The 10,871-nt window shown below is 29.0% G+C and overlaps 1 protein-coding gene across 16 annotated transcripts; it reads right to left on the reverse strand.

Annotated features, from left to right (window-relative positions):
• Nucleotides 1-122: 122 nt before the first annotated feature.
• On the reverse strand, nucleotides 123-8,804 carry LOC126853209 (sodium-independent sulfate anion transporter-like). 16 transcript variants are annotated; one of them, XR_007687922.1, is made up of 12 exons: nucleotides 8,093-8,567; nucleotides 6,988-7,172; nucleotides 6,252-6,447; nucleotides 5,900-6,120; nucleotides 5,419-5,563; nucleotides 4,652-4,816; nucleotides 4,219-4,380; nucleotides 3,762-3,902; nucleotides 3,102-3,247; nucleotides 2,084-2,245; nucleotides 872-1,287; nucleotides 123-273 (listed from the first exon to the last, which is right to left on the reverse strand). XR_007687922.1 is itself a non-coding variant. In XM_050598785.1 (12 exons), exons 1-11 carry the CDS (start codon nucleotides 8,247-8,249, stop codon nucleotides 1,144-1,146), a joined length of 1,824 nt encoding a protein of 607 aa, XP_050454742.1. In that variant the 5' UTR covers nucleotides 8,250-8,567; the 3' UTR covers nucleotides 725-1,036; nucleotides 1,099-1,143. The 16 variants fall into 16 exon arrangements, 15 of the variants coding, with proteins under 15 accessions (XP_050454742.1, XP_050454753.1, XP_050454752.1 ...); XM_050598785.1 differs by lacking the exon at nucleotides 123-273 and having other exon boundaries at nucleotides 725-1,036; nucleotides 1,099-1,287; XM_050598796.1 differs by lacking the exons at nucleotides 123-273; nucleotides 8,093-8,567 and adding an exon at nucleotides 8,788-8,804 and having other exon boundaries at nucleotides 725-1,287.
• Between the last annotated feature and the right edge of the window lie 2,067 nt (nucleotides 8,805-10,871).

Here is a 10,871-nt window from a genome sequence, read left to right on the forward strand (position 1 = left end):
CATACATATGTTGCTCGTTGAAAACACGATATTATATATTTACTTTTTTTTAACGTTTGTTGATAACATGCATTCCTTGGTTTTATTTTACTCTTGCACGATCGAGATTTATTTATCTCGGAATGGTGAGAAGACCATTATCACAGGTAGAATCTTTCGTTGAAGCGGAAACAATAAAAGAAATGAGCTGAGACACCGTTTTTAGCCCGCATTACTTTCCCGGGTGGCATATACATCACTTGGGCCTTCAGCGACTGTTAACGGTACTATTTTCTGAAATCGTATAAAAGAGTCACAATTGTCAGAGAGAATAAACATAAGGAAAATTTTTTAATGAGAAGAAAAACTGGGAAAAAATAATTTGGATTTGCAAATAAAATTTGTCTAAGAAATAAATCAAGTAATATAAAATTAGATCTCCCTTGATTTATTAAGGCTTTTCTCTCACGAAGATTCTTCTAAAATTTAATTGATAATATACAAAGAATATAATATTTATAAATAATATGGATACAATATGAGAGGGAAAGACAGAAAGAGAGAGAGAGAGGGGAGGGAGGAGAAGAGAAGTTTTAAATCTTATATATAAATTGTTTTAAAATGTTTAAAGGATTGTAGAAAAATTACAGACGTTAAACATATCGAAAAATGGGATAGTTTTTGATATTGTACAATTTTTATATTTATGGTTATTATATTTAAACAAAAAATAGACAAAAAATGCTTTTTGTTAAAAAATATACAATTTTAATGATTAAATTAAGATAATAAATAATTACTATCAAAAGTTTAAAAATTTTTTATTATCTTAATAATAAAGATTAAATTCTAATATAAAAAATGAAAATAATATTATGTATTTACCACATACATGCATACATCTTAAACTTTTTTACGATCTTATTGTTTTACGTTCTTCGGGGTTCAATCCATGCATTGAATCTGTTTTGTTTTAATAAATATAAATAGTGCACATAAAAATAAATCTATCACACTGCAGACTCTAAGAGGCATCCTGCGAACTTTCATGACTGATCTACAAATTTATATTATTTATTAGTCTCTTTATGTGACGCTTAAACCCACGCAATCATATACCCATATTTGTAAGAGTCGTGTATCGTTTATACAGCTGTCTCTGCTTTAGTCATGGTTAGCTCTATTTCCCTTGACATTTAATAGTTCCGGCGCTACAATCTTCAGGATGGCATCTACATTTTCGCAGCAATTATTGCAAACAATGCTTTGGCCACGTACCGAAAGGTCCTTTGCTAGAAGCTTGATATTCTGCAAGGCAAATGATTTTATGTTAATTATGATATTAAATTAACACGATAGAGAGAGAAAAGCGCGTGCGTATATAAAGTTTGGATATAAACGAAATATTATGTCTAACTTATGTTCTTTTTATTTTGCACTTTATATTGCCTTTTATTAATGTTCTATGATATTTTTTGTTCTGTATAAAATAATATATCTTCAATTTTTTGGCAATAATTATTATCTTATTGTCTGTTATTAATTATATAATTAATTAATTAATTATTTTAAATTATGATTATGATATGATAAATATCAAGAAAACATCAATTTCTACCTATATTGTGATTTAAGTACATTTATATTAAAGTTAAATTAATTTAAAAGTCGACAATTCCAGAAAAGTTTACTTAACATTTTAATTAAAATGCTTTCATTATTATAATAATATAGTAACCATACAGCCACATTAAAAATTAACTAAATTAACGAAGTTGATGAACAAAATTGTACACTCTTATTTATTGTATATGAGACGTAGCAATATATATCATTATTAATTCATAATTCTTTAAAAATTAATTTGATTTATTACTTAATGCTTTAAAATTATGTTGTGAAAAGAGGAGGCTTAATTTTAAATCGTCTATTTTTCAATCGATCGCAAAATAAAAGAATGCACCGATACTACTCATTGTCAGTTATTCTCATCGTTTTCTCATATCTATTTGTCCGCGACATTTCCCTGAACTTATCTCAACAAGCATCTTATGTCCAAGTTTATGTTTTTCACGTCGACCGCGAACAAGACGTTATTATATACCTTAGCGACCGTAACATCAATCCTCTTCAGGTTCTTACAATCAAGTATCACATTGCATTCGCTCTCTCCGGAAAGCCTCATTATATTAGCGCGCAGTCTTTCTGCCGCTGGAAAAGCTACTGCTTCTTCAGGTATGACAATTATTACGGTTTCCCCCTCCATCTGTATTAAAGACAAAGAAAATAAAAAATTGTTTATGCGAGTAATTGTAGCCATCCCGTAAGAAACTATTCAAGACCATTTTGGAAAAAATGTATGTTTGTGATAGTGACATTTTTAAATTAATAATTTGATTTAAATATAATTTGATTTAAATATAATTGAGTTATTAATATTGAAAAGTAAATAAAAAAAAGATATTATATAATATACGTATAACACATCATATAATATATACTTGATAAAATATAATATAAAATATTTTTGATAAGATACAGAGTTTCACGTAGATGTGATAAAAATCTCAAGGAAATTTATTGATATCCGAGTAAGCTGGAAAGAGAAAAAATATGAAGCTATATATCAATTTTACTTGTGTGGGATTCGCGTAATAATCAGCATGGAAAATTAATTTCTCATGAAATAATAAAGTTTCACTTATATTTAAATACGATAACGGCACGATGAAATTGAATTAATCTAAAAATGTAGCATCAATGATTTAAGATAACAGAATCATAATATATCTATCAAATATATATTTCCTTTCTTTCGTATTAATTAGTTAAAAAAGGAGTTAAGAGAATTTTTATTCGATTATAAGCATTATAAAATTTGTAAATTGAGTGTATAAATATTATTTTTTTTTTAATATATGAAACATATAATACTTTTGTATCCCAACAAAATCTAATTTTGTACACACATATGTATATATATATATATATATATATATATATATAAATTTATGCAGAATATTTGATAAAAGATTTGGTAAATAATGCACTTTTAAAGGAACATATATCAAATTATTCGATATATTAAAAGATCGATCGCAATCAACTCATTGTTACTATACCTGTTCAATTTTCATCTCAATGGAAGGTCGCGCTGAGTAATATAGTAAAGTTATAAGATTGACAACAATGCCGATTAAAATACCATACTCCAAGCCAAGAAAAACGCATGGAACTAATGTCAGCACCATCACAAAGAAATCAATCTCTACAAAAATAAGTATTAGTAATTTTTGTTTAATTATAGTGATGTTTAAAGAATATATATGTATTTAAATTAAAAACTTCACGATTTGATAAATTAATTAATTAATTAATTAATTAATTACAAATAATAGTTCCAATATCACATTGATGAAAAAAGCTTTCATTTAAAGTATTATCAAAATATGTATAAAGCATCAAGCAATATTGATCAAACGGTCTCGAAAGGGGAACGGACGACACTGCTCCGTCTTAACAATAAATGACATCACAAGGACCGCAAGGACGCGTTCGAGCATTATTGTTTCGCGCTGGCTTTCCGAGAATAGATATACTACGAATGGAATCCGGGTATAAGTGGTGCTCTCGTGCATTGACGTTGGCTCCTTTGTGCAATATCGTTGATACTACGCTGATTAAGCTGCATGTAGATCAATTGAACCAAAAGAGATAGAGAAAGAGAGAAAGAGAGAGAGAGAGAGAGAGAGAGAGAGAGGAAGAGTCATCTTGAAACTTACTTCTGGCACGCCATAGTAAAGCGTATGTGGAAAAATCAAGCATGTAATACATAGCACATATGATAAGGCCGGCCAGCGTCGCCTTTGGTATAAAACGAAAAGTAGAAGTCAATAAACTAACTGCGAGCAACACCAGACTGCCTGTAAAAAGGTTCTATAGTCATCAATAAAAAAAAAAGAAAGAAAAAAAAAAGAAAAAAAAAACACCGAGAAAGTATCATCACGCTTCGCTAAAAAATTCACCAACGAATTTAATGGATGATTTTTTTATCTATATCAAAATAAACTCAATTTCATTCTTTTCAAAATAAACCTTTGTAAAACCGCTATCATTGTGCTGAATTCAGATATATTCTAGAAAAATGAAGAAAAATATTTTTCACCCGCCAAATCGATCCGTATTGAAATCACGTTGGACTCAAAGATGGAAAAATTATTATTCACTCTACTCACGTACCTGTAAATATTCCCCCCAACGGGGTTTTGACGCCCGATGCATGATTGACGGCCGTTCGTGTGAAAGATCCTGTAACTGGCATTGAACGAACGAACGATCCGAAAATATTACAAACTCCTAAGGCGATCATTTCCTGCGTGACGTCTAGGGGTTTGCCTTTTCCTAAAATAAATCGTTTTCTATTAACTTATTATTTTCATTAAGATTAAATAGACACGGCTTTTATAATTCTCGATAATTATAAATTACGTAAAAAAGAGATAACACTTTACATTAATAGAAATAAATAGCAACAGAAATTTTTGTTTTAAATAAAAACGCGACATACAAAAGCGCATTACGCGTTTTGAAAGATTTCCTGTTATAATAAAACCTTTATTCTTTATAATTTTATAAAAGCGGCAATAACTGATAATAATAAAAATCTAATTACCAAAGGCTTTTGCGATGGCTATGTGCTCGATAGTCGATACGATCGGAATCGTAAAAAGTGTTGTTCGTATTGCGGTGGTCATTTCCAAAAAATCGTATGTACGATTTTGAAATGTTGTAGAAAATGGTGGAGGCGCAAACGGTGGTAAACCCTGACCCATCGAACCTGAAATGTTTTGTATAGTATTTGCATTTTATAATATACATATATATCAACGTGTAGGAAACACATTTCTATACCTAATATCAGAAAAAATATTATCAATATATTTTCTCAATATATTAATATATTAATATCTTGAAACAACAAAACAAACCACTGCTATTTTTGTGGATATGAAAAGGAAATGCTTCTTTTTTTTCGTAGACGCATTTAATGACTCTTATTTCGTGACTCTTTATATATAAAGAGAGAATCAGGCAAGATAAATACTAATTAATATTAATATAATAATTTGAAGCTATTAAATTAGTCGCCAATAACTTTAACAAGAAAACATATTTTCAAAAGTCGACCTCTATCCTCGATGCAAAAACAAGTATTGAATGTGTGAAATTGGATGATTAATCGGCTAAAAGAAGATTTATTATCGCGAATTTATTCCCCACTTTGTGTATTCGATAATATAATAAATCTTCTACATTCAGTCTCATAATTTTAAAATTATCTGGCGACTAATTGTCAAACTTTATTTTAATTCAAATTTTGCACACAATAATATTAATTAAATAATTATAATATTAAACAAATGAATTAATTTCACTTACCTGTTAAATTAAAAGGATTTTGTTTGTTAATGTAAAAAATGTAAGCCATAACGGTGCCTATAATTACGACCAATGCATTGCGAGACAAAGTAAAAAACCATCCTATTTTTTGCAAAATTGTTCCTGTACGCCGTCCTGGTATGTTCTATGTGTTGGGAAAAGAAAAAAAATAACTTCTTATCATCGTACAATATTTTGAATTGCCTGTTATAAAATGTATACACTGCTTACAATTATATCAATTATCCAAATATTTATTCTCAAAAATTAAAAACGTGTAATATAGAATATAGAATGACATTTAGCTGAATTTTTACTAAAAGAAAGTCGGCTTTCTCCTCTAACAAATTGATAAATGTAATATAATTCATATTACAATATTCTGTAATAAGAATGTACATACTTTTGGGTTTAATAAAATTAAACGACCCGAAAGCTTGATCAATATGGGATCAATGTGAAAATTGATAAAATTTTATACCTTCAGCAAAACTAACAAAATGATTGTCCCAATGCCCAGCAAAGTATCTTGATATCGAATCTGATTGAGGTGTTTGAAAATTGCTATCAAAGAATCCAAAAAATTCTCAGTTCTACCAGGAATGCCGAGAAGTGACTTAAATTGTGAGGATGCTATATTGATTGCCGCGGCTGAAGTAAATCCAGTGATCACTGGAAGTGATACGAAGTCTAATAGAAACCCTTAAAAAAAAAAAAAACTAATATATATATGTATTGTAATTGTTTCCTATTATAGTATGTTTCTTAAATATTTTTCTTACTTTTTTTTTATTAAGTGTATGTAATATACTTAATATCATAAAGATACGTACCTAAATGATAAATTCCTAAAAGCGCAATAATACATCCTTTTAGAAATGTGATTAATATAGCAATGTCAGCACCATATTTTTCAACTAACGGTTGAACCATGGTAGCCATAATGGCTGTTGGACCAATAGTAATGTTTTCGCAAGAACCAAAAATAACATATATAAATGATGCCATAAATGCTGCATACAGTCCATACTATAAAATTATAATACACTTTATAGAGAAATTAAAAGTACAATTATTTAAAATTAATTTCATTTAATGTTAATTTAATTATAAATTAATTAAAAATTAATTTCATTTAATGTTAAGTTAATTAAAAATTAACATCATTTAAATTAATTAAAAATCACATACACATATTTTTAGCAATATAAATATATATACATACAACTTATTAATGAAAATGCAAAATTATTAAAAAGAATGTATTCTTAAGAAATAGATCTAAATTTATAGATCTAAATTTATAGATCTAAATTTTATGCCTATAATTTTATGCATCTAAAAAAGTTGTAATTAAATATTTTTTTGATATTACAAAAAATAATACTCTTTAAAGCAACATTTGTAATACATATCAATTTAAATTAAATAAAAAAAGATTATAATATTTTTTATTTGTCAATCGTCCCTTTAGAAAAATTCTATTTTATATGTGATAAATATTTATTGTTTCGAGATGACACGACGCAAGATTTATGCAGCCATCGCTTTCTTTGTCGTGATCTTTACCTCAGCATTTAAACCGGCGACGATTCCGTAAGCAATGCCCTGCGGTACGGCGGTAAGACCGACTGTGATACCGGCCAATGCATCTTGCAAAATCCATGTGCATTGATATCGCGGCAGCCAACTGAGAACTGGCAATCTTCGTTTAAAGTAATCATCGCATTTAGTCTTTTTGTACCATTTGGTCACTAAAAGCAAATTTAATCTTATTTAATCTTATTTTCTCATGATATCGCGAATATAATTTTGGCAATTCGTGATATCGAAGAAAATTGATTAAAAATAATTTTCATGTCTTTTAATTTTTAAAGTTACTTTTTATGAATTAAAAAAAATCCTTTGTCAAAATAATAATATTAATATCATTTAAACTAATTTTATTAAAAACGTTATATTTTTTCTCAGATTCTATTGAGATTTCTTTTCTCCTCGAAAATTTGCATCTGAGTTTGTAGAAGAATGTATTTTGCCAAGACGTCGCGCGAATATGGCGTTCACAAACGATAATGTGTCTTAAAACGCTTGAATATTTGTTTCTGAAATTATTTTCTGAACTTATGTATTATGATTTTCCGACTTATAGGCGATTCTGTTGACTGACGTTTCCAAGTGTACCGACTTACTCACTGCGCTCGACTATACTGAAAGCCGAGGTAACGGCTGCTAGATCATCAAATCGATATTATGTAAACGGCTCGCATCACTATCATTGGACACCATCTCTTATTACAAAAATAGCTTGTCATTGAAATTATCATTCGCGGCGCGGGCAATGTGAATGTACTAAAAGTCACTGGAATTTTTCGCATTTCAAATATTTTTTTTAGATAGAAACTATCCAAATTATATCCTTATTTTCCTCATTTTTATATAGATCAAGTTATCACTCTAATTAGAATTATTGTATATAGTATTGCTTCAAATTTAGAAAGTATCATTAAATGAAATTAATGTTAAAGTTAATAAATAAATATGTAATAGTTGGCTAGTTTTCAATAAATTTAAAGCAAAGAAACTTATTGTTAATATATTAAATAAAATAATTTATCCAAGATGTACAGGGTGTTCAGAAACAAATGGACAAATTTTAAAAGCATGTTTTACTCACTGTAAAAATGAAAAAATGACACATCAACGTGGATCTGAAAACGCTTGCTTTCCAAATTGTAAACCTTTTTATTTATAACAAACTTTGATAAGAACACTTTATCAAAAAAATTGATGGAAATAATTTCTCCTTTCTCATGAGCGCATCGACGTCTCATCGATTATGGAAAATGTTCAAAAATTTCCAGAGTACTTTATCACTCGAAACGACGAATATAATTTTGGACTAATAATTTTTATATTTACGATGTATGTACATTGATTCCAATTCCAAACAAACCCATTCGAACAAATATTATTATTATTTACTTTTAATAGAAGGTGAATGGAAGGACAATCCACAAGATGTGAATGCGAGGTATGTGTATTGTAAATAAAAAATATTTATAATTTATAGCAAAGAAGCGTTTCTGGGTTCACGTTCGCATGACTTTTTTTTATCCTTATGATAAATAGACTATTCTTAAAATTTAGCCACATATTTCCGAAATATATCTTGTATATACATACAAGATTCATAATAATCCACACAGCACAAACACATTTTCTTTCAACGCACTTTTCTAATAATAAATAAAATTTCTCACTCGCAAATCGTCATATTAACCCAATCAAATTATATATTCAAGCTATAAAGAAAAAGGTTTGATTGTAATACAATTATATTACTGATGTGAAATCGGTTTAAACGTATACTATGGAATATTCGCTGAGAATTGTTATGTTACGTCGAAGATGTAGAACAGCCGATTACGGGAACTCTCTTGTGAGACTGCGGGCTTTACGAAAGCGATAGTTTCACATTTCTCCTTCCGCCTGCTACTGTGAATGAGAACACATCGGAAAGGGAACATCTGTTATATTAAGCGAGACTCATGCTCCATTTTATTATGCACAAATTAAAAATAAATATTTCAAATATATGTGTCCTTTTTTATACACATACATATAATAAAGAGAGAGAGAGAGAGAGAGAGATTTTAAATAATTAATTAAAATAATTATTTCTCTCATCATTTTTACATGATAATCATAATGTCGTACATAGTTATTACAATATTGAAAATTAAGTACACTGATATATATCTTTGTTTCAAAACGAGAACCCTCATTTGCTTTTATTTACCGATTTCTATCTTCGTTTGCTTACGAAGGACTTTCAACTCTATATACGTCTTTCTCTTTCGTCATTCCTATTACTCTGATCGGTTCTTTACATGTACGCCAAACAAAACACCACAATGGTTGGTTGATGTTGGCGTAGCAGAAAAATTTTGCCATACAGATATCATAAATCGTACCCGAATACCGTTTTCTGGCTTGCTCTTGTCCCCCGCGGGAACGAGCGCTACGATAAATCATCGCGGCTTGCCATCTCGATCGCGAGATCGCGTTTCGTGCCACTCTATAGAAAAAGATCGCGCGTGGTGAGAGAAACTCTTGATTTCTTTCTTTCGCGCGATTTTTCTCTTTTTCGGCGCGACGCGACGCGCCGAGACGCCGTCAAAAGGGGAATAAGAGGGCGAGCAATAGCAGAGGGTGCAACGCCTGCGCGACGCTGATGTTATGTGTGTGTGTATGTATTTGCAGGATGCCGACGATGAATGAGCTACCCGGTGCTACTCGCATCAGTGCCGCGTTAAACAGCGAAGCTCATCGTCGCGACGCTGTCTTCAAACGCGACAGCATTCGCACATATCGTCGTATCGAGAAGCAAACATTTGTGCAAATATTTCGAAACTGTCAGTAATTTTGATCACATTGATATTTTTTGCTCAATAAACATGAAAGTTTGAAATACAATCGTACGATGTTTAAGAGCTCTAAAATATATATTGGTTTAATGTCGCGAAAAAAAGGTATAAGTTATATTCATTAATTGTTAATTTATACATTTATTTCACAAATATTATTTTGATTTGCTTGATACAATTTCTCTTTGAAATCATTAGAAAATGACTCTGATTTTTTTTATATATCATGAGACTATCAATTGCATTTGTCATCTGTCAATTCATGTAATTGCACTAAAATCTTTCGTTGATGAAAATTGTTAAACTTTGTTTGAACTTTGATTGAACTTTGTTAAATCGTTGATTAATCAATACGATATTCTGATCGGAATTAACGAGAAATCATGTCTGAATTAAATAAGCAAATATTTTGGAACTTTGTCAGATAAAATTATCAATTATTTTATGTATTATTTTATAATTATGTCATGATTTTTAATAAGAAAATACACACAAACTTTGATTACTTATAATATACATAATGTAATAATTTATTCATTTATATAAACTCTTTTGGAAACGTTCTTCAATGTTTTTGTTACCTTTCGAAAATATCGTGATCTTAATATCATAATTATATTGTTGCTCTTACATACATTAAAATAATGTGTTTGCAAAAGTGAGATATTTTTTATAATCATTTATCGACCAATTTATTTTTTGTTGCTACGTAAAATTTTTCTATTTTTATAGTTATGTAATAAAAACTTACAACGATTATAGGATTTCAATTTTTTTTACATTATAATATTATCTCGTAACTGTACGTTTAAAATTATGATAAATTTATTTCCTATCATAGAAAACTGATGTTGAAATTTCGACAGTTTGAGATGTGACAGAAAAAAACGATTCACAAGAAGTTTCAGATGAGAAGTGTGTTGTAGATACTAACTTCGATATCAATAATATTTTCCAATAATGTGAAAGTTTTAACTTAGAAAAAGTAACTTAAAATAATAAAAAAAAAAAAATGTCTCAGTAGTT

The sequence above is a fragment of the Cataglyphis hispanica genome, chromosome 11 (assembly GCF_021464435.1).
Source record: "Cataglyphis hispanica isolate Lineage 1 chromosome 11, ULB_Chis1_1.0, whole genome shotgun sequence".
Classification (NCBI taxonomy): Eukaryota; Metazoa; Arthropoda; class Insecta; order Hymenoptera; family Formicidae; genus Cataglyphis; species Cataglyphis hispanica.